The 25,504-nt window shown below is 35.8% G+C and overlaps 1 protein-coding gene across 5 annotated transcripts in view; it reads right to left on the bottom strand.

The window, feature by feature from the left end:
• Nucleotides 1-3,953: 3,953 nt before the first annotated feature.
• The window catches only part of LOC117990246 (zwei Ig domain protein zig-8-like), a 101,107-nt gene continuing 79,556 nt past the window's right edge, over nt 3,954-25,504 (bottom strand). For all 5 annotated transcript variants that reach the window (XM_069504312.1, XM_069504311.1, XM_069504308.1 and 2 more), the window contains 4 exons: nt 10,515-10,725; nt 8,776-8,875; nt 8,085-8,242; nt 3,954-7,323 (listed from right to left, as the gene is read on the bottom strand). In XM_069504312.1, the coding sequence (XP_069360413.1) occupies nt 7,103-7,323; nt 8,085-8,242; nt 8,776-8,875; nt 10,515-10,725 (690 nt within the window). In that variant the 3' untranslated portion in view covers nt 3,954-7,102. The remainder of the gene's footprint in view (nt 7,324-8,084; nt 8,243-8,775; nt 8,876-10,514; nt 10,726-25,504) is intronic.

Below are 25,504 nucleotides of genomic sequence, written 5' to 3' on the forward strand. Positions count from 1 at the left end.
CCTTACTCGGATTTCAAGTTGTCTTCAATGAATGAAAAAGGCTCTGTTACTTTACACATACGAGCACATAAATGAATATGAATGAATGATGAACTTTTCATATGAAAATAGTATTGCGTGCAACCTTTATTTAAATCCTAGAGGAATCTTTAGTTTTCTTGGGATAAATAGTATCCTTCTCCAAGTAGCGTTCAAGCTTTGTGTCCGTTAAAATTGGTTAAGTGCCCAAAGGTATTATCCCGGAGTTATGTATATCCCCATTCTAATGAAGGAGGTATTCGTATCAGTAACTACAGAGTTGGGATAACCTGGACAACCTTCAGGATAGGACTAAATAGGCACTTTCTTGCCGAGCTCTTGTAGCTTCTCTAACCTAGATCTCATCATTGTTTTTCACTACCTATAAGGCACGATATATTATGTCGTCATACGCAAGTCTTGTAATTAAAAGCAAGTCCTATTACAAATGAGTTATGGTTGTCGCCAATTGTATAAAAGCTGCTCAAACCTCAAATCATCATCATCATCATCATCATCATCATTATCAACATTTAGGCGTCCATTGCTGGACACGTTGTCTTGGAGGGACTTCCACACGTCACGGTCTTGCGTCTCCCTTCGACTCGTTTGATGTCGTCTGTCAACCCAATGGGAGGTCTTCCAACGCTGCGGTTTTCGGTGCGAGGTCACCGTTCTAGCAACTTGGGATCCCACCTCACATCAGCTATCGGTAGTTATCAGAAGTACAGACGTGTCAGTCGTTCTAATTAGATACTGGAAACATAGTTACATTACTATAAATCTAATAAAATATTTATGAGTGTGCAATCGACAAATGTTATGTTAATTACTTGAATTTAATTGTGATGATTGTGATAGATATGACTATAAATGCAACAATTTATATTATCATTTATGTATTAATTATGTATCTAACGTAGTTTATGCTAGTTCAGAGTTGTGTTGGAAAATTTTGTTAAAATTAAACAAATATTAGTCGAAAAAATATTCTATTAACATAAATTAGTTTATCTTACCTCTTAGGCCACGAATTCGTAGCTTTTAGGGCTATGATGCTAGGATGACAGGAGCTGTCTCATTTTGCAGTGCTTCAAGGATGTTTGTGAACCCTAGAATGGACTGGTCCTTTTGTAACGTAAACACCGGCCAAGTGCGAGTCAGGCTCGCGCACCGAGGGTTCCGTAGTACTGCTCTATTTTTTCCACATTTTGCACGATAAATCAAAAACTATGATGCATAGAAATAAATAAAAATCTGCTTTAGAATGCAAAAGTGAAGCTCTTCCATATGATACCCCCACTTAATATAGTTATCTTACTTTGAAAATTGAAAACTCTAATTATTATTAGTTCATGAACACAAATTTTTTTGTGTGATTCACGGTTTTCAGATTTTTCCCCTTATGTCTGCTATAAGACCTACCTATTTGTCAAATTTCATGATTCTAGGTCACCGGGAAGTACCCTGTAGGTTTCTTGACAGACAGACAGACAGACAACAAAGTGATCCTATAAGGGTTCCGTTTTTTCTTTTGAGGTACGAAACCCTAAAAATGCGCTTCCAAAGTACACCGGTTGCCACAACAGCCGGCCAGCAACAACAGTGAGTAGGTATAGTGATTATAGACAGCAGATTCGATTGCTGTTACGTGAACTGCTACTGCAACGTATCAGCTGGTGTAGAAACTATGCAGTATAGAGAAAGAGGGCCTGCGAACGCCAGACCTTCGATATTTTATAAAAGCTGAAAGTTTCTCTACGTATTGTCCCCAACACCGCCCGAGAGAAATGATCAGGGACTATGAAGTTTGAATCATGGCGACTTTGGGAGACAACAGGTAATAAAGGTGTAAACAAATCTTACGCCAAAGTATAAAATCTAAATCTTACGCCAAAGTATAAAATCTAATTTTTTTATGAGTCTTTGTTGCTTATTAAAATAAACTTTTTCTTCTTCTCCAAATTCTACTTGACAAATCTGACGAAGTATATTATAAACAGTCAGTGGAGAGAAGCTTCGATTTTATGACGTTAGTAAAAAAGTTGCAATGAAAAAAAGTTGCCGAAAGCCTTTTATATTTTTATTGTTACATACAACTCTTTGATGCAAAGAGCATGTTGGTCTTTGCAAATAAAACATTTGAATACTTACTTTACGCAAAAAGTTACACAAAAGCTACAATAGAGCTGTTTAGTAAACAACTATTTTAAAATATTCTTTGTCTGTTGCCTTTACACATTTTGAGGAAATAGTTTGGAACTACAAAATGGCTGCACTGCGCGGTCGTGACACGTGAATTTTTATAAATCATTTCAGTTTTCATTCGCTCCAATTTCACAACAATGACACACGGGACAGATTGAGCTAAGAGGAAACAAAGACAAAGGCGGACATTAATGATACAAACTTTCAACATATTTTAATTAACGTCTAATTTTTTGTAAAGTTACGTTGTCGAAAAATACCTTTGACAGACTGCGGCTATTCCCAGCAGAGTTTTATGAAAAATGTTAGAATGTTATTTCAGGAAATTGTCTTCATAATAAAATACCTTTTCTCCCACTTGCTCGGAATCAGCTACTTTACTGAAAAAAGGATTCCATTATAGAGGTCTGTTATTGGGCCTTTACTGGCCGCACGCCAGCAATTTCCAAGACGGCTGTAATGGAAATTGCTGGACAGTTTTATACTGATGACGAGGTTTTTTATGGTGTACACTAACATAAATTAAGTTTTTTTAGGTACACGATTTTATTATTATTCTGAATTATTACTATTCTTTAATTCCTGTTTAAGTATTTTTAAATCTTTTTTAATAGGTCATTAAAGGTCAGGTGATCATTTATATTTTTTATAGTTTTTATTAATATTTTTTTAATATTACTTGTTACTTTTATGATATTTTTTTAATGATTTTTACTCTTCATGAATTAAACTTTGTTTCTTCAATTAATTTTTTATAGTTTCCTCGCAAATGGGAGAAAGTACTAGACAAGTTTCGGCTGAAATAGCTATTGCCAACCTCGTTTAGTCTAAAAGGACGGGGCGCCAGGTTCGGCCTTCCAATAATACTCGGCCAGTAATCGCTTTATTTCACGCCTGGACTGTAATGTACTAACACGAGTAGGCAACGCAATTGTTTCATGCAACAAGACTGACCTTACCGCATTGTCTGTTTCTGCTGAGCAAATTATGATCCAAACGCACTTAGCTGCGCTGCGCGACGCTGCGTGACGCGGCATCGCCTTGCTCCATACAAACTCATATAAACTGTATTTGCCGCGCGGCGTCACGCGTGTGTACTCAGTACTGTGTATGCATGTTCTCAGTTCGGTACAATTTTTGTATGTCATTATCATCATCGTCATCGTGATCTACTCATCGCCGGCCCACTACTGAATCAGTAACCCCTTCTCATTCTTAGTAACTGATCACGGGTCTCTTCTCTCATAGAATGAGGGCTTTAGGCCATAAGCATGTAGGTTTCCTCACGATGCTTTCCTTCACAGCTAAACAAGTGCTATTTAATTACTTAACACGTAGGTACATAACGCACATTACAAGTTAGAAGTGCTTGCCCGGGATCTAACCTCTTGAACAGGACGCGGAATTCTTAACCACTAGGTTATCACGACTCTTTTTTATGTAAGTAGAGCGTTATGGTAGATTAAGTAGCCATATCAGTAGTTAAAGGTAATTTCATCTCTAACAAGAAATTGCATGCTAATTATTAAAAATATTTTTTCATTATTCATAAAATATACTTACATATTTTATGAATAATGAAAAAAATATTTTCGCTTTTGATTCAAAATTGTTAATTTAACTGGCCTCAGGCAAAATTTTCAGCTCTATGAAAACAAACAAAACATTTTTACACGGACAGACGGGCGTCAAATAATGAAACTCACAGAAACACGTAAAACATTTTTATTTACAAAATTTATTTACATTTACATTCTAAATTATAATTAATACAATATAATTTATGGAACGTTTATGCAATCGAGTGATGTGTAATAGACGTATTTTATTTTAAATGTTTATTAAGACTTATATTCTATACTGTTTACATTAAGAAATTTACAGAGGCTTATTTACAGTTGCATTAAAAAATAATAAGACAACATAACCTAGCTGATTCTAAAGTTTGAAATTGACTCATTCAGTTCTAAATTTCTAAATTAATCACAATATGGATTCAGGCTAATTTACAAGTAAATAAAAAGTCTCATGAAGTTTTTTACAACAGCGTTATTTTGGCATTCCAAAAATAAGTTAGTATATAAGTATGAAGAAATCTTATTTAAATGTCATTACAATTCGAATGTTTCAAACTAAATTTTAAAATAAATAAATGTATAAAAAATACAAATCAAAAATATTATCTATACCACTGTAAAGAGGCAAGGTGCCCAGAACGCTAGCTGCTAGCTATTAATCAAACTAAGCAAAAGTAATCATCAGCTTATATTATGATTAAATAAACATTAATCCACCACTATGTGAGCAAAGAATTGAATAATGACTTTGTTTAAAAAATTTGTTTAGCAATTATAAACTATGCAAGTATTTGTTTATTTGAAATATATCTGGCACCGAACTTAGACAAATCTTAATATTTTTTATGTATGGAAGTTAATGCTATGTCAACGCAATTTGTATTATAGTTTAGCCGTTAGATGTTATAATAATAATTTAGCTGATTGCTTGCGTAACTTATGTCGACGCAATTGTATTATAGTTTTAAGGTTAAAATTTGTACGCCTTACATAGGGCATAAAAAGTCTGACAAAAATTGTACCAACACCTTACATACATTCCTATTTCAACAAATAAATTGATTTTGATTTGATTTGAATAGATCTACGAGTATTTTCTAGATAATGAGTTACGTATTTTACATACGCACATCCATCTTGAAACAAAGTTTGCAGGCGAGGTTCATTAGATACTGTCAACACGATAGGTAATTAATAACACTGTCACAAATGAGTTATGCAATATTGATGACATTATCAATTTACATTATAGATTCTCAGTCATTATGCATGCACCCTTTATGTTTGCACCGTTAACTAGGTGTTAACCTGGCTTATATTATTCCGGTTCTAATTATCTCTCTGGTGAGAGGCATTGGTCGTAGTTAGTTACTACCCCACTGGCAAAGACGTATCGTCAAGCGATTTGGCGTTCCGGTATGATGATTTGTAAGTAGAAATCGATAAGGGGTTAATGGGTTTGCATAACGGGAACCGACATTTCTTTTGTATTTAACTATCCACATCCATAATAAATGTCAAACCGCTGAACCGATCTTGACAGAGACCTTGCAACCTCGAGACGGACATTCCTATTATTATCATTTATATTCCGAAGCATCACGTTTCGACGGGATTAAAAAAAATTACATTATGGAATTTTTTAAATATAAAACATATAGGCATCCAAATACGTTTGTATATTGATTCAATTGAAACGTAATAAAGCGTCTCCAAAATCCAAATTCAAACTAAAAAAATATTCTGATAGTTTATTGAAGCTTTTACTGACGAAATAAATAAAATATGTATTTCAAACATAGAAAAAATAAAATATTGCAGACTAGTTTTCAATTTTTACTGAGCTTGATTGATGGGTTTATTCGAATAAAAAATTCGTACTTACCTATCGAAATCCCAAAGCAAATTTATCTTTTTAACATTCTGAATGTATGATTAATTTAATCAAAAGTTGACGAAGCATAATAATAATATAAATTAGAATTATACATAATTTGCTTTAGCTATAAAACTCTTTTAAAAACGTTACAGAAACATAATAATGTTCTGACTAGATTTTTTTTAAATAACCAAAATACATTACAATATTTTTGGCATAACTTATTTAAGAAATTATTTTCATAACGGGCGGGTGTAGAGGATTATACTTAGGCTTCAAGTAGACGACCCGGTTTAGAGCCGCAACTGTTCCGTAACTGGACCACAGTGTATTCACATCCAACATGCCAGAAACCCACCGCCACCGCACCGATGTCACTAGTATACCGCGTTTTCATAATTTCATTTATATACATACGCTTGCGGTGCAGCACCGGTGCGTCGTCAAATTCACGTTTAAGAAGCCTTAGGATTTGTTTGTTGTACAAATAAAATATGCAATAAATGGCAACATGGTAGGTATTTAAGGATAGGATAGTCTCAGCATTCTTCGTTCAAGTAACGAAACATGTCCGATAAAATATAACAATACCGATCCGATACTCTTTATCGTCAATTGTTGTCTCTATTTACACAGTACAGCGATATGATTTTGCTGCTGCTGCGCTGAGTGAATGCGCTAAACTTAGCCAGCGTGTACGTTGGTATATTTTTATTGCCTTTGGTGGCTAACGCAAAATGAACATACGCTAAGTGTTCTTATTTTTGACCAAGTGCATTTGCTCAATACGCTTGCCTAACGTGTATTTTGGCCTGACAAACTGATGATTGCTAACGATTATAGGTAGATACATCTATTTTACATTTATGATTAACGCAATAGTTAACTAAATGTTTATTTTAATTTGATACACTAAACAAGTTGGGTTTAAATGTAAATTGCGACACATTTGGATGTTTACATTGCACTTAGTATGCGCTCAATTTTATTTTGAATGTCTGTGGTAAATACGTTTTGGTATAGTAATTAATACAGACAATTTTAATTGAATATTTAATCAATGATTAAAAATGTATCGTCATTTACGCTCGACTGGAATTGTGACTAGCGCCAATTTTATTTTTCAATCGCCAAATTAAATTTAACTGACGAGTCAATTTAATTTTTGATAGATTCATAAATAAGTCTTAAAAGGTTTTTATTATCCAGCTAAATAATATATTTTTGCGATTAAAAATCGGTCCTAAGTAAGAAAATTAAAATAGAACCAAAAGAATTTTGTGACATTACTATCTAATTTAATCAGATGGTAATTACATAATTTTATAGTAATTCGTTTCTTCATACCCCAGTTTATTTACTATCGTTTACACCATGCATTATATGCGTTTACATATTAAATTAACACTACTTTTTCAGGTCATCTGGATATGAGTGTAGAGCTAGATAAAGATTTTAGTTTAGTCTGAAAATTTGAATATAGTGATATCATTAAATGGAGAATGATGTTGATTATTTTTTTTCTTATGTTAAGAGTTATTAGTAATATTAGTAGGTAGTTTGATGAAGTTTGTACAGCGTTGCTTTGCATTGCTGCAGGCCGTTCTCCGCTTACGACGTGTACGACCACCGATGCGGAATCTGAGGGAAAAAATATTTGTAACTGTAAATACCGTAAATTGCTATTGCGCTGGAACCATGTCTCATTAACATCGAAATGACGTCATTTTGATGTCAGCCGAAATAAAAATATACCATCAGCTCGAAACTTCAGTCTATTGCTGACGTCACTAAAATGGCGGCTTTCGCATTAGCAATTTGCGGGACTTATACTAGCTCATAGTTTTATTAAAACCATACTATTTTATTAAGAGACAGTTAAAAGAAAATTGAAGGCACTTGGCATAAAAATGATATTATTTCATAGGTTCTTTCGAATTTGTGTATCAAAATATTGCGTTCTACATGCTACGAGTAAGTGCTACGCTGGACGCATAGTTGTAGCAGAGGTTCTACGCGTGGTTTGATAAATCTTGGATTAATGAATAGTCTTATTCAGACGTCTAAAGAGGGGATACGTAGATAAAGTACAATAATGAATTCTCACGGCTATCGCAACTCTTTGTCGATAAAAAATCCGCGAGAAAGCGTTGTCGCACTGATTGTACTCAGGCTGCCGAAACATACTCGTAGTTGAACCGTGATAAAATGTTCAATGAATATCAATAATAATATCAAAGACTGATAAACGCAGTTGCATGTTGTGGCAATTTGAAAGCTCATTGATTTTATTTTTCATTGACAGCAGTTTTTGTTAAAAGGTGTAGCCACGTCTCCTTCTATAACACAGTAGGTACCTACTCTGCAATTTGATGAGCTGATATGTAACTCGTCAATCTTACCAGAACTACTTGGCGCACAGGTATAGTTCCCCGAGTCCCGAGGTGATGCTCGTGCTATCAAAAGTCTGCTGGTTCGCGTCCTCTGTTCCGTCTCCACGCTTATCCCGCCCCGTTGTGCGTAGTTCACCACGTTGGCACCACGGTACCAGTAGATGAAACTGGACAAAGTAACACTGAATTAAATAATAAACAACTGTGCTGATATAAGTTTATTCATGTGGGAATAATGCAAACAACATCTGTATTCCTATGATATGGGGAAGACAAAAATAACCAAACAGGTAATAATCAAATCAGCTAAGCTTTTGCTTGCAGAGATGTAAGACTAAAACACACGAGTGCGGGTGTGTTAGGTCTAAACATACTGAGTTGCGACTTGCGCATCATGACCACACGTGTGTGTGTGTTTTGGGCACTTAGGTCCAAACTCTTACAGCGTTCACGCACTGATCCGATCCGAATCCGTGAAAATACGGATATAAAATATCTACGACATATGCCATAAGCTACCATACAAAACAAAGTTCCCTTTTGTTCAAAGTTCCTTTTTTGTTTTGTATGGTAGCTTATGACATACGTCGTAGATAATCGCTGGTATTCTCACGGATGACAGAAGTGTAGTGCGTAATCGCCGTTAGCCGCTTATTCGCTAAAAAACATAACTCTCTTCAAGTATAAAAAACATTATTACCTCGGAGGATCTGGCGCATGTCTGGCTATGCAAGTAAGATTAATATCGGACCCGGCGCGTACAAACAACTCCGGCCCTGATAGGATTTCCGCTTTGGAAACTGGAACAAAACATCCTTATTAAATCGACATCATTTTCCTTCTTATTTGTCTGAACGTTATAAGGAAACTACTGTAATAAGATCCCAGCAGACTTAATGCTTTTTATATTGTATCTACTAATTGAATAGTACCTAAATATTAGATAGGTACTTGCTAATACGCGGCATAAAATATATCTATAAACTATATAAAAGGAAAAGCTGACTGACTGACTGACTGATCTATTAACGCGCAGCTCAAACTACAGGATCGGGCTGGGCATGCAGATAGCTATTATGACGTAAACATCCGCTAAGAAAGGATTTTTGAAAATGCAACCCCTAAAGGGGTAAAATAGAGAGTTGAAAGTTATGTAGTCCACGCGAACAAAGCCGCGAGTATAAGCTAGTTACCTATAAGTTGCAATGCGACTCGCGCGCTGCCTATTGTAAGTTGACGGTAGGTACTAGGTTAGAAACCTTCCCACAAGTCCCAACAAAAACCTTTTTTAAAAACTTCAATCCACGCAGACGAAATCGCGGGCATCGCGGCAATATATAGTAATTTTCTTTTGTTCAGCCAAAAAATTAGTAAGTACAAAATATTAAAAAAAATTAACATTGAAAACACTTAAATAAAAAAAGAATAACAAGTAAGATTTTTTTTCCGGGAATAATCTTAACGAGATTATAAATATTGAAAATTCCTAATAGGTAATATTCAAATTCATTGTAATTTATTTCCGTTTTAATGAATATTAAAAATTCTCTTCGTATAAAAAGCTAATCTTTGGAGGATCTACAAGAATGAAAATATTGAGAGATTCAGCATTTTTTATTATTAAAGCTTTGTGCCAATATTTGCTATGCCTTATTTTTTTGTGCCAAATCTGGAAAGCTGTGATGTAGTGGACGTGTAAATAAGTAAGATAAGGATAAAGAAAAAAACGTTTGGATACCTACGGACAATAAACTTACTTTTGGATTTATAATATAACAGTTTTTTTAATAGTTATCGTTAGTTACGTTTAATATCATCATATATTATTTGTGTATGGCCAGCTAAACTTACTTGTTTGTCGGGAACTCTCCGACAAACAAGTAAGTTTAGCCGGTTATACATATTTTAAGAATACATATATTTATAATGAATATCACTGACAAGAGTGAAGTAACTACTCTTTGAGAAAAATATAATTAAGAAATCCGTCTATTCTTTTGTCTTCGTCTAAAAAAATATATATACTTAATGAGCAATTAGTAGGCAGGTAATCTTATTGTCACGGAACTGCTACAACAGGCAGTTTTTCGCTTGTATAAGTATTTTCCACAAAGGCATTCGCTTACGGCCTCGACTAAAGCCTATGATTAAGAAAGCTAAAAGTTGCCGACGCAGCTTAGTTCTTAAGCTGTGCTTGCAAGTTCGAGACAGCCAACACATGTAAGGGGATTAAATCTGTTTTTGAGAAAGCCTTGCTATTTATTATTACTAGGTATGCTTTTACGAGGATCTTTAGTTTAATCGCTAGGCACTTAGTATGTTGTTAAATAGGATAGGTAAGAGCTTGTAAAATCGGTAGGCAAGGTGTTTATAATTTTCTTTTACTTTCGTAAGTAAGTTACTTATCAAGTTTCATAAGTTTGAAGTTAATCAACTTACCTACAACCGTTAGCCAAAAGGATAAACTGATCTTAGGCTCTGTAGACACTTGACACTCGTAACCGCCGGAGTCGCGCGGTTGAGCGTGGGCGACCCGCAGCGTCCATTCGTCCGAGCCGTCAGTGTGAAGTGCCGCGAAACGCGCGTCACTGCTGTACGTGTGAACACCCACTGTGAGGATGTGGAGGTCGCGTTTGCGGATCCAGGATACCTGTGAACAATATTATAATATTAGTTCAATAATCATTTAAAGTTGTTGTGATAGCATAGTGGTTAAGACATCCGCCTTCTAATCGGAGGTCGGGGGTTTGATCCCGGGCTCGCACCATAACTTTTCGGTGTTATGTGCGTTTTAAGTAATAATTAAATATCACTTGCTTTAACAGTGAAGGAAAACATCGTGAGGAAACATGCCTTAGAGTTCTCCATAATGTTCTCAAAGGTGAGTGAAGTCTGCCAATACGCAGTTAGTCAGCGTGGTGGACTATGGCCAAACCCTTCTCATTTTGAGAGGAAACCCGTATTCAGTAGTGAGTCGCTGATGGGTTGGTGACAAATAATATTAAAAAAATCAAGTCAAAGTAGCCCCTACAAAGATTCTGGAACGGGTTGTTCAATTTAACGAAGGCGCGGCAAAAACAGTACGCTTAGTTTAAGATTTTACGTCTCACCAAACGTTGCTAGAATTCGAGAGTCGAAACACAATAACGTCAAAGTAAAATTGACCTAGAGAGCCTTGAATTGAAGTCAAAAATTGAATGCCACTGATTTTCGCAACGTTTCTGCTTGGAGCGCCTGCTGTAGATGTATAGACAAATTTGAGCTTTAAAACAAGGCAGTTAAGATCCAGTTTACTTTATAGTAAACACGGAAGAGTTTCGTCACTCGAATACTATCAACGTTGGTGAGACATAAAATCTCGTACTAAGCGTACTGGGACTAAAATAGTTTCTCTAAGCCCTCACTGACCCATTTCAAATCTCGCTCACATGTATTTAGATAAATAGCACTACGACAAGGCCGAAACAATCCATTCAAAGGGAATTCGAGGATCATAAAAATAAATCTTCGGCCATTTAGATTACATGTTTTGCCAAACGAGAGGTTTAATTGCATTCCAGCGTTTTATTGCTTGCCCAATTACAATGAACATTCCTAATAGAGACAGAGCCAGCGCGTGCCAGACCTTCGTTATTTTATACAAGCTGAAAGTTTCTCTGCGCATTGTCCCCAACACAGGGAGGAACGTTTATTTGGATGTGTGTTTGCCCCCTGCGAGTCACCAGTTTAAGGGTGTCTGGCAGGGGGTTACCGCGACACTAAGTGTCTGGCAATGACACGATTTCGAATACTATTCTGAAGAAAAAAAAAATAGACTTTATAGGTACTTTGACGTAAGATTTTTACACCTGTATTACCTGTTGTCTCCCAAAGCCACCATGATCCAAACAAACGTTTCTCCCAGTGTTGGCGACAATAAGCAGAGAAACTTTTAGCTTTTATAAAATGACAAATTTCTGGCACGCGCTGGCTCTTAATTCATAATTTATAAGGCTTTTATTGTTTGCTTACTATCCGTCTAATTGTCAACTATTTTTGAGGGTAAACAATGAGTTAGGGATGATTTATGCCAACACGTGGCGGGCGGGGGCCGTGCCGCGTACGAGGCGCGTACGAGGCACGGATTCAAAATATCACAAACATTTTATATGAAGCCTCGTACGTGGCACGGCTTCCGCCCGCCACGTGTTGGAATAAATCATCATTATTGTCAACTATTTTTGAGTGTAAACAACGACTCATGCTGTCGTCGCGTCGATAGTTTAACGTATAGTTTAAGGTACCTACTGTGTAGATTCATGACTATACGATATACGTAAAATGCGGTACAAGTACCGCGACGTCGATGGTCCATGAATGATACAATGCATACAATCTAAGAAAGGACTCGTCATATTATTAGCTCTTAGTGTCAACTTTAAGCGTAATATATGACTATAAATTCAATATGGTGAATGTCTAACTGCCACATAGACATAGGAATAGGTTAGGTACTATGTCTATTAACTGCAAAGATTCTACGTTTTGTATATATTCAAGTTTTGTAGTTTGTTTTAAAATGAAAACATAATAATTACGTGTTAAATTAATAATAGTCGCAGTCGGGGACCATTTTATGTATAAAAGCAAAAGATTTGATTTTTATACTTTTTTCTTTAGCGCCTCTATTTTACAGTGGCTTGCCTAAAGTACACTTTAGTAGAGAGCTTCCCTTGTGGCTGAGGGAGTTCAAAGTTACGTCACTTTGAACAAGGTACTTAAAATAGCTTGGCTATTCTACGGTGTTTACTTGTCTAATTTGTCTGTTAACTAACCGACTTTGACAAACCAAATAAATATTTTCTTCCTGTTATTTTCCACACATTTCCCATAAAACATTAAGCTTTTGTTTTATTATTCTCTATTCTGAAACTTACAACTCATGAATACCGGTCTTTTAGTAATTTAAATACCCATTAAAATATCTTCTTTAACATTATAAAATAGTTTTCAAGTAACTGGTGAAACAACATTTTTGTATAAAAGGTTAGTTATTTTTAGAAAAGCAAGAAATTCTTATAATAAGAATAACAAAAATTCTTGTATTTAAATATTATACAAACGTCAGTCCCACACATTTTCGCGAAACGTAATTTCCAGCCTGACTTAGAGCACTAACATACTGGGACGCCATAGTGACATCGCTGGCTACGTAGCCATGACCACATCTGGCTACCTACCGTATCCAAACACGCGAGTGTCTGTGCTGGCAATAAGCTGGCCACAGAGTGAGAGAGATGTAACTTACTAGTATACAAAATATTGGCGACTTCACTATGCGTCGCCATATTTCCAGAGTATCCAGTCTCCAGGGGCCGGCCGCTCGTGGCTACGCTTCCAACTCGTCGACGTCGCCAGACCGTAGCCAAATGGATTAACAGCTGTCATACATTTCAATACGAATTGTTTGGATAAGTAGCCAGCGGGGTCGTCGTCTTGGCGTCCCAGTGTGTAAGCGCTCTTATTGCGAGCGTCACTTTACTTTGAAATGAAATGCCCCTCCTACAGGGCACTGGTCGTAGTTTCCTTTTGTGGTCGAGGCTTGAGAGCGTCAAAGTGGAACGATATAAGAGGAGCTTTCAATTAAACGCAACTTAACCCACAGTTTTTAAAATGGGTTCTGATTATAAAGCGTGATAATTTATTCAGTCTACTAGATGATACTTGCGGCTTTGTTCGCGTGGATATGTTTTTTTTAATCCCAAGGGAACTCTTCTATTTTCTGGGATATTTTAAAATCCCAAGGGAACTCTTCGATTTTCCGGGATGGAAAGCAACCCATATCCGTAAAGGTGATGCAAGCTATCTCGGTACCAAAAAGACGATGCCCGTGACTTTATCCTATATAGCCGGCCCGGACATAATATCATGTAGGTAGCGTGCATGTCCGGGATGCAAGCTATATCTGTACCAAATTTTGACAAAATCGGTCAAACGGATGGCCATTAAAATTTAGCACACAGACAGACAGTTAGATACCTACTCTTTCGCATTTATAATACAACCAGCTTATGCTCGCAACTTCGTCGGCGTGGACTACACAAATTTCAAACCCTATTTCACCCCCTTAGGGGTTGAATTTTCAAAAATCCTTTATTAGCGGATGCCTACGTCATAATAGCTATCTGCATGACAAATTTTAGCCCGATTCTTGCCTAGTTTGAGCTGTGCGTTGATAGATCAGTCAGTCACCTTTTCCTTTTATATAATTATTTAGATTTAGAGATCTAGGATGGAAGGGACACATCTACCACCATACATTAAACCACGGAATTAGGAATCAGCTTACTACAATAAACATTTGTTTTGATTTTGTTGATATAGTTTTCTGTTAACATTTAGTTAAGTTACGATCAAGATTTTTCTTTAAAGTAATATATAAGTCAATGTTCATCAAACATTTTTTAAACTCTAATATTTCGAATTTCTTGCTTATTAAATTGATCTGACTATGGTCAAGGATTCGGTAGAATTAATATGGCATACCAACCTTTAGCCAGCTTTTATCTTAGACGCATTAATACTTATCAGATGAACGCACAGTCAACTTTTAGTAGAATAAAAACTAAAATTAGGTTAAGCCATACTTAGAGATTTTTTATAAAATTCCATTTTGAGTCTTTAGTTATGAGGTCAATAAAAATTGAATAAGTTAAGGTAGCAGTCTCTAAGGCTGCTTTGTTAAAAATGTATTTTATACCCAGAATCATGACTGAGAGCGCCCCCTGTCTGGGGAATTACGATCACAAGCAATCACCCTAGACCTCATACCATAATTCCGCCGGTGGAAACAAGGTCTCCGTTTCAAAGTCAAAGTCTTTTATTCAGAATGAGTAGGTACTGTTGTACACTTTTCTGATTGTTAATTGTTGAATTTATCTGCTCATTGTCGTAATGGCGATAAATAACGAATTACGTAAACCTGAAACTAAAGCTACGAGAGTTTCAAACACATCCTGATTTGAGAAATATCCCGCAACGAACTCAGCCGTGTTTGTTATCACCATTGCACAATATCACTTTAAACTTGTTTATACAAAGAAAATCAAAATGTTCAAAATCTATTCGTTAAGGACATTTCGTTCACAGTTATACTTAAATAGTAAAAGATCTCCTTTCCAGTCTACCAATTCTGTATTTACAAATAAAAAGCAACACTCCAGTACGGCGAGTTTTCCTCTCCGTAGCCATTTCCTTCCACATCGCAGGTGGCGGGTGCCAGAGCGAAACAATATAGGGGCAGCTTGCAATTAAAGTCAGCGCAGCAGAGCACAGCGACTGCAGTGATGTGAGTGCCGTGAAATTAAAGTGTATAATTATGATTTGTACCCTACGGCAAAGTCAGAGAGTGTTTTATTGTAGAGCCATCTCTGTCGTTATAATTTTCATGAAATAACTTACCTATATATATCCGATCGGATATGAGTTTTTTTTAATGATTGGTATGTTAGCGACTGGATAAGAAATGATAATTTAGGAAATACGACTGAGTAGTTAGAAATTAAATTTAGCGCAGTCAAGCGCAGTGACTGCAGTGTTGTGAGTGCCGTGAAATTAAAGTGTATAATTATGATTTGTACCCTACGGCAAAGTCAGAGAGTGTTTTATTGTAGAGCCATCTCTGTCGTTACAATTTTCATCAAAATAACTTACCTATATATTATTTCCGATCGGATATGAGTTTTTTTTAATGATTGGTATGTTAGCGACTGGATAAGAAATGATAATTTAGGAAATACGACTGAGTAGTTAGAAATTAAATTTAGCGCAGTCAAGCGCAGTGACTGCAGTGTTGTAAGTGCCGTGAAATTAAAGTGTATAATTATGATTTGTACCCTACGGCAAAGTCAGATAGTGTTTTATTTTAGAGCCATCTCTGTCGTTATAATTTTCATGGAATAACTTACCTATATATCCGATCGGATGTGAGTTTTTCTTTTAATGATTGGTATGTTAGCGACTGGATAAGAAATGATAATTTAGGAAATACGACTGAGTAGTTAGAAATTAAATTTAGCGCAGTCAAGCGCAGTGACTGCAGTATTGTGAGTGCCGTGAAATTAAAGTGTATAATTATGATTTGTACCCTACGACAAAATCAGAGAGTGTTTTATTGTAGGACCATCTCTGTCGTTATAATTTTCATGAAATAACTTACCTATATATCCGATCGGATGTGAGTTTTTCTTTAAATAGTGGTAGGTTGGTGAGTGGATTAGAAATAATAACTATTTAGGAAATACGACTACTTAGTTGAAAATAAAATTCCGCGTAGCCAAACGTAGCGACTGCAGTGAAGTGAGACGTGAGTGCTGTGAAATTTAGGTGTATAAAAGGTTTTTGTATAATTCTGTTGGTGGTTCAGTAAAATAAATTAAAAATAAATAAATTCCTTTAAAATATGATGGTTAGATTAGAGTTGAACGCAGCGCAGTGTTCTGTAAAATTAAGGTATGTTTACGTTTTATTGCAAAGTTTCACGATACGAAAACATGAAATACTAAAGAAATTTTGACATTTGTAACATTATCATTTAAATTTGTATTTTTTTGTGACTAAGTATTTAATGTGACTAATTTTATCAAAACAATGTACACGTTGTTAGGTATATCATAAGTCATAAAATATTGCATGCTAATAGGCAGAATTTGGCTGTACCTTTTTGTTTTGTAATATCTGCACTGTTTACCCATATTCGCAATAAAGAAATTTGAATTTGAATTTGAATTTGAAATTTTTTCCAACAAAGTTTTGAGATTCGAAAAGTTTTTGGTTCACTTCATTCGTAACTTTTTGAAATTCTCGTTTCCTTGCACGTCGTTCCTTCCAGTCTGTCGATTCTGAATGTAATTCACAAATAAAAGAGCATCCTTCAACACGAAATGTTTTCCCTTTTGTAATAATTTCCTTTCACGGCGTAGGTTTGAGGGCGCGGAGAAACAACATGGATGGGGACAGTTCACAATTAAAAATTGTGAAGCTACTGTAAAAATGCAGAGCATCGAGCGTAAAAGTACTTCTCATTTTGTATCATAATATATGCTGTACAGTACGCGGCCGAAAGTAATGTACATCGACCTTTAGAAGGAAATTTGTAGAGCACTGAAGCTAAGGATATAAACTGATAGCCTTTGTTTAGCAAATCATCTACGTAGGTTCTATCAATAATAAAAATATTGAAACGTTGAATTGTCTTGTGTTAATTAGAAACTTATGAAAAGAACTGCCCTCAATGCACGCACAACAGACGGAAACGTTTAAGTGCGGAAACCAGCCCAGAGCGAAGAAGAAGAAGAAGAAGAAGACGAACTGCCCTGCCATTTTTTTAAAAAATTATAGCCAGTATCACTTGGTATAATGTAAAAGTTCTAACGTTACCCCATTTATCCAAATCGATTTAGGCATTTAGAAATTATCCATAGTAATATTATAAATGCGAAAGTGTGTCTGTCTGTCCAACAGTTTAATCGATTTTGATTGGAGTTAGCTTACATCCCGGGGAAGGACAAAGGTTACTTTTTATCCCATAAAATTAAAGATTTCCACGGAATTTTCAAATAACCTAGATCCACGCGGATGAAATCGCGAGCATCATCTAGTGATGGAATAAAGAAATTCACATACATACAAGAACCCTAAAAACATTACACTCCTTTTTTGGGCAGTCGTGTGAACTTATGAGAGCGCCCTTTTAACAGGGGAGTTTTCCTTGACATGCAGGTTTGAAGGCGACAGAGGAAAATAATTACAGGGCAGCCCGCAATTTAAGAGCAGTGGTATTACGGTGACTGTAGTAATTCCAAGAATGCTATGATATGAAAACATGTATAGTCCGTAAAAACTGACTCGTAATATTTCAGACCCGTCGAGTTAAAATGGCGCGTGAAGAGTCATTTTTACGGACTATACTTAGACAGATTGAAACACAGTACTAAGAAACATGTTCCAAATGCCAGCCTCATATCAGTTAATTTTGACTTTAATCACATTTTTGTCCCTCCCAAACAAAGCGTCCCAATCAAAGCTAGATAACGTAATGGCACTGCTTATCAAGCTAACCGTGCCATATTAGCGCTTAAACTGCCGTGAGTGATTTCCATTATAAATAATATCTATTACCTAGTAATTTTTTTGTCACAATAAAATAAAAGTAAAGCTGGTACCAAACCTATCTGGCTACACTGATCGAACCGAAGAATGATGGCACGGTTATAAATAATATCTATCCCGGCTGTACTCACGTGTCTAGTCGACGTTAGCCCGACTAGTTTCGAACCCATCCGGGGTCCTTTTTCAAGGGAGTCAGTTCGCGCACGCGCCGCGGCTGTGACTACGGGCCGCGCGCGCCGCCGCCCGTAGAGCCCGCTGCGAGGGTGGCTAGGGTGGGGGGGAGACAGCTGCCGAACGTCTCCCGACAGTTCTTGCTGATCTTCATCGTTGGAACCGTCACCGTAATCCAGGCAAGCGGAGCTAATGGTGTCCACGACTGATGTCCTTGTCTTAGCGTCAACTAGTCGGGCTAACGTCGACTAGACACGTGAGTACAGCCGGGATAGATATTATTTATAACCGTGCCATCATTCTTCGGTTCGATCAGTGTAGCCAGATAGGTTTGGTACCAGCTTTACTTTTATTGTATTGTGACAAAAAAATTGCTAGGTAATTGTATTAAACATTAATAAGTATGTATGATTTTCAGAAGAAAATTCATTTGCACTACAATACGTAAACATCCTGCTGGCTGTTTAAAAGCACCGCCTTATTTAAACGTATTTCATTAAAACTGGAAATTCAATTGCAATGCGGTTAAAATACAGAACAGGTGAAAATGCTTATTTTAATTAAAAGCATCGTTTTAAATAAACATAATAATTACAAATTATGTTATGTATTTATATTGCAATTCAATAAAACGTCTATTAGAACACATTATTTCTAGTTTCTATTCTATCTCATCAACCCATTGCCGGCATCTATTGAGCCGGGTCTAGAGTGAGAAGGGCTTAGGCCGTAGTCTGGAACGTTAGCCCAATGCGAATTGGCGGCCTATTCTATATAAATGGGTACTAATATTCAGAATTCAAAGCACTACGACGTAGCTATACGCTACGTCGTAGCATATCGCTACAGTGCCGTGTAGATAGTAATAATATTATTATTATAATCGTACTACTAAAATGAATTTATAGTCCGTACAAAATGACTCTTCACGTGCCATTTTAACTCTATGGGTCAACCGTCATGTCAAAGTACGGTTCACCTTTAAAATTAGGACTAAAATCGTACTTTTCACATGAAATTTGACACAAAAACTTAAATTTTACGCGTTATTATAATTAATTTAACTTGATTGAGAAAAACCTACTTTGATCATTACACTGAACCTACTTTAAAATATATTTGTAAGTAAGAATATTTGAATAAAGATTATATTGTAATGATACTAATAATCTTACAATAATTAAAAAATATAAGTAGATAATAAAAAAATAGTTTTTATAAAAGGTGTCTTTGGTAGCTGTACGTTCATAAAAATTCATGACAGTAACTAGCAAATATAGAAGCACAGAAAAGGACGATTTCCCAAGGGATGAGTTAAGTACGCTATGTATACTCTCTAGCCTACTCTTTAGTACTAAAATGTTATATCAGTAAAATAACATCAAAATATCTTACACGGTACAGAAAAGTATTTTTTTAGGACACTAAAACCCGCCTCGGTTTCAAATAGATATATTTAATAAATTTCAAAAATACAATAAATGCACAGATTTTCGGTAACATTTTATGATTTTTTTTTTTTTTAGTTATTCTGAGTTTATAGACTTTACAACTTGCAAACTTTTTTAAAGCTATTAAAAAAACTTCAAAATGCATTGTGGCTAAGCACTTGCATGTACCTATGAGCTTAGTTTTTATTTAAGTAATAGGTTTTGAGAACTGTAGTTATAAATAGTATAGTTATAGCGAGTATTATCAAGGTTTCAGCACACACATAGAGCCTCGTTTTTAATTTAATTTCCTCGGGACGTGATACCTAGTGAAGGCTATTTCGTGTGATTATTTTATTCAATAACTCTCTTAATAACTTTGTAATTAATCACGTAAATCAAGTTTCAGCGCACTGTGACGTTGACATAATTGGATAGGTGATGGAGTGCTCTGTGACTCAATTAACATAAGCAAACTTTACTTATTTCGGAATTTTACGCAAAATAATTATATCATTCTAACAAAAATGAAGATATTAAAATGTTAAGGCAGTGACAGAAATAACAAAGTGGCAAAAGTTTATATATCTGAATATATAAAAGGAAAAGGAGACGACTGACTGACTGACTGATCTATCAACGCACAGCTCAAGCTAATGAACGGATCAGGCTGAAATTTAGCATGCAGATAGCTATTATGACGTAGACATCTGCTAAGAAAGGATTTTTGAAAATTTAACCCATGAAGGGGTAATATAGAGGTTTGAAATTTGAGTAGTCCACACGGACGAAGTTGCGAATTACCTACTTCGAGTGTCGTATTAAGTTAGCGAGCGCATGAGGCGGGCGGTGCAGACTGCAGATCTGGTGCCGGGTGGTTCTGAGATATGACTTTTATATTTGAGCGCAAAGAAACCTTTTTTACCCGACTACGGCAACGCCAAAAGGAAGAGTTATGATTCTAACAGTTTATGTTTTACGTTTGTCGTATCAAAATCTATATTTATTTGGAAGCAAATACAATCGAAATATAATATAATATTGAAAAGTATCATAAAATGGAATTCCTATGGAATTATGGAGCTAGGTGACAGGTGGGTTTGCCGATCAAATGATAAGCCGTGAGTATTGTCACAATGCAAGTGACTTACCAAAACAGGCTTGTGTAAGTTTTGTTTCTATTGAATATCGGTAATCTTTGATGCAGAAACCTCGTCCTTTGCAAAATGGTACTTTAGGGGAACAACGTGCATGTACGCTACACATTGTTCAGCCGAAAACCAGTTAAAATTGAAAGGTTTGACCGATGAGTGGTTGTATTGGGAACGTTTGTTTTACCTGGCCGTGAAGGCCGTGAACGAGTTTTTGTAAAATGTAAATATTACACAGATTTTTCGCGTTTCACAATTTTGTACAGGACAAAAAGTTTTTGCCGTATGTAGTTTATGCAGTTGATCCAAGACCTTTATGCATCGATATAAATGACAAAATATGGTCAAGCGAACAAAATGTTTCATGGTTTTGGAAACAAATAAATCGGCGCCACCTCTTAGATGCTAATGAACGACCCGTTTGAAGTCCAGACGTCACTGAGGTTGCATTGCTGCTAAAGCACGTACCGTGCCGTGCCGTGCCGTGCCGTGTAGAAACCAAAGGGGTACGGGTTTAATAAAAACTGCCATACCCCTTCCAGGTTAGCCCGCTATCATCTTAGACTGCATCATCACTTACCTTCAGGTGAGATTGCAGACAAGGGCTAACTTGTATCTGAATTAAAAAAAAAAAGAAAAAAAGCACCACTGAGTCGGTGCCATTTTGTTTGTTGAATAGCCCTGTCCATAATACGAAGTAATATATAAGTCTTATGTCCCTTATGTCATCATGTCAACCTACGGATAGTAACAACAATTTTGCAAAAGTGTTGCAATTAATCCAAATTATCTTATCTTATATCTTAAGTCAATAAAATGTAAGCCTAGAAGGCCTAACATAATGAAACCTAACGCCATAATATCATATTTTCTAGTTTTGTAAGGAAGTATAGCCACAACAAATAAAAAGAAAAACAAACTGCTTCCAATAACGTCTTCAGTTGGCATTTCTTAAATGTTACCACGTCGAAACTACGGTTACAACACGTTACTGAAGAAGGAATCGTCATACTTTTGAAAGAAAATAAATGGTCAAGCACGAGTTAGAACCGCATAAGGTAGGGTTCAGTGGTAAAAAAATCTTGCCTTATATCAAAAACAATATGTTGTGTGAATTTTTTCTCTCACCATGGTGATATATTCGTACACCTCACCATATACACAGTAAATGATTGACACCATATCTTGATTGACTTTAGCTAAGTGTAGTACGCGACTAGAGAATTACGACCTGTCGCGCACTATACCTACTTAGTTACTTAGTTATTGGTCTTAAGTCGTAAGAATTTTGTTCACAATTTCATATTCTAGAATTTTTTGTTTTTTTTTGTTAATTAGGAGTTTTTCAATTTTGTCAATTAGCCACTTTGGCTTTCATTATTTTTTAAAGATTACAAAAAACTGTTGATAACCTCCTCACCTCAAAATAATTTTAAAATACCTATCTATTCTACAAGGTGCCACTCAAGGTGTATGCCAAAAATTCTGTTTGATAAAATATAGCAATCTCTCAACTTTAACAGTTACTAAATAAAAAACTAAAAAACACACAGATGGATTGGATGTAACTGTAAGGGTTCTTTGTTTTACGACGGAACCCTAAAAACAACTAAATGGCTTATGTTGGCTTCCTTCCAAATGTACCATTTCACATCGACCCACATCTCTATGCTTTATTCGAATCGAGCCCCCCGACAAACGTTCACAGGACATAGCTTAGAGTCAAAGCATACACAATACTTTTGGCATCAGTGATTAGCGATTTGGCTGCTGTTTTGGCGACTTACTGCAATTGATCGGGGTATCAGAATCACGCGTTTTAGCGATTATTTCGGTGCTAAATCGAGTTTTAGCGAGTTGTCTTGTCTTAGAATGTAATTTATGACCCCTTCCGCTTTCATTAATTTTTATAATATCCTCTACCCTAAGGTTGCCTGGAAGAGATCGCTATTTTAGCGATAAGGTCACCAATTGCACTTGCAAACATCTTTGTTATATTTTTAATGTTTTGGTGTACAATAAAGAATATTTTACTTTACTTTAATTTACTTACTTTATTACAAAAACCAGATCTTCACTAAATTTACTCATCTGGCGATCAAAATATGCGTGCGGACTACTTGCGGAACATTAGAACAGCTATTTTAAACTGAAATCGTATTCTATGAAGCTGCATATTAATAAGACACAGGTTCAAGTTATAAGTGAAAACGAGCATCCCGCAAAATCTTTTGCATGGAATTAATTGCTTGTGCACAGTACTTACTATAAGGAGGTCCTTGGTGTGGAATGAAACAAGCTGTTTTGAACGATCAATTAATACACAGTAGGTACATATACTCTAGCCTTGGAAAGAAGTTAGTATAGCGCTCTCTCTGTTGCGTAGAGACAAAAATATTATTGGGCGTTAACCATTTTGAGTCATCAACCAATCACAAACATATTTTCAAAAAGAATTTGAAAATCAATTCAAAAATGTTTTCTAAAAGATTCGAAATTGAATTCCAAAACAGTTTCGTTTGTGATTGGTTCAAAATGATGATCAAATTGGTGATCAAAATGGTTAACGTCCACTGTGATTTTTGTATCTGTCATTTGTATGGAACTATAGTCAATAGAATTCAATAGCAATATCGAATTCAAAAATTCAATCAAATCTCCGATCACTAATATTGTTAGTACTTATCATATTGTGTAGAGTGGCGCTAACTAAAAACCAAATCGAACAGAAAACCGAAAGGTCACGTTCTGGAAATCGATAACGCCTAATAAGTTCTTCCTGTTTCATTGTGTTCAATGGGTAAAACGAGAAAAGGTCTCTGTATCTAAAAATAGAGACAATTAATTGTTTGACCATCGTTTATTTGTATGCTATTCCTACCGATATTATCGTGCAAAATGTCGAAAAAAATACCCGTACGGAACCCTCGGTGCGGACTCGCACTTCGCCGGTTTTTTTTATTCAACTGTCCCAACTTTCTATAAATTTAAGCATTAAAAGAGTTCACCCGAGTGCACACGACGTAAGTATAATAAAATGTGCCCTCAATTCAGCAATCCAAATGCGATTAGTTCGGATTGGATATTGAGAATGGAATATTTTCCGAAAAGTTTTAACTTTTACCGTTTTGCGCTTCAATAGCAGTCCCGAACTTCCGAATACTGCTTTTTGGGTCGTGCAAAGCCATTATACGAAATTTTACGGTTGCTGAAAACTATGCGGCAAAAATGTTACAAGACTGTTTTAGTGGCATTGTTAGAAAAGTATCTAACATTTCCTTTTTTGATAATATCACGTTTAGAGTTTGCAACGTTTTCGCATGCCTATGTCAGGGTGCCTATGTATTGCAGAGCGTAGATTGACGCGATAATTCTGTAAAATAGCATGCATGGGCTTACCGTACCAGTAGATTTTGATGGACATCATTTTAGTGATCAATTAGAATATATAAGTATGCGAAAATATGGCTTTGTGCGAAAATTTTGAAGTGTTTATTATGCTTTTATAATAATAACTAGATGATGCCCGCGACTTCGTGCGTGGATTTAGGTTTTTAAAATCCCGTGGGAGCTCTTTGATTTTTCGAGATAAAAAGTAGATCTATTGAATTTTTTATAAAATACATACACAATTTGTACTAGAAATACTTATCTACTACATACATTGAGGATTGAGAACCCAAATCATAAAGTAGAAGATCTACTAAACGCTGTCTAATTGCTTAATTTCACTTCGTAGGCCTATTTAAGTCTCATTCTGCGTAACTTTAAATGAGTTTGAAACACACGCTTTAAGTTTACGATTGGAGTAAAGGCGGAAACACAAAAGCGACTCGACGCGAAACGATGAATGACGACATGCTGTCATCGTCATCGTTGTCGTTAGCTAAATAGACATCCTCTGCTCGACATAGGTTAAATTAAGACATTAAAGGACTTCCACAGCATAGACTTCTTATAAGGATTATAATTTTTTTATATATTTTGGTCCAGTAATAACAATTGGTCCAGCAGTGGTCTAAATTACAGAGCTGTGTTAAGATTATGATATACCTATAAGAATCATAGATTGCTGAAAATTTGCCAAGTATTGAAAAAGCTGCAGCTTTTTCAATACTTGGCAAATAAATAAATAAGAAAAATAGGTAGGTACGGAATTTTAGAACCAGGAACAACACTTTTTGAGCGTTCAAATCTTTATGATTATGATTATTATCTAGGATTAAAATTCGTATAGTTGTCAGCAAGCGTTGCTAAGGCAACATTAGGTTATTCTCAATTATAATGATATAATTGAGAATAACTTAATTTTTAACGTGTGTTAAAGGTGCAAAGGTATAACAATTGCGACTGCATCGCAACTCGTTTTGATTATGTAAAAACGCATAGTTTGCTCGTTTAGAAGACGTCGGTCGTGTGTCTACGGCCCTAAGGTTTACGATCGAAGTAATTGCCACACACGGCATTTCATGTTTACGGCACTCGGTTACGTTGACAGTGCGGCGGCAGAGCAACAAAGCCTGAAGCG

Source organism: Maniola hyperantus, chromosome 17, assembly GCF_902806685.2.
Source record: "Maniola hyperantus chromosome 17, iAphHyp1.2, whole genome shotgun sequence".
Classification (NCBI taxonomy): Eukaryota; Metazoa; Arthropoda; class Insecta; order Lepidoptera; family Nymphalidae; genus Maniola; species Maniola hyperantus.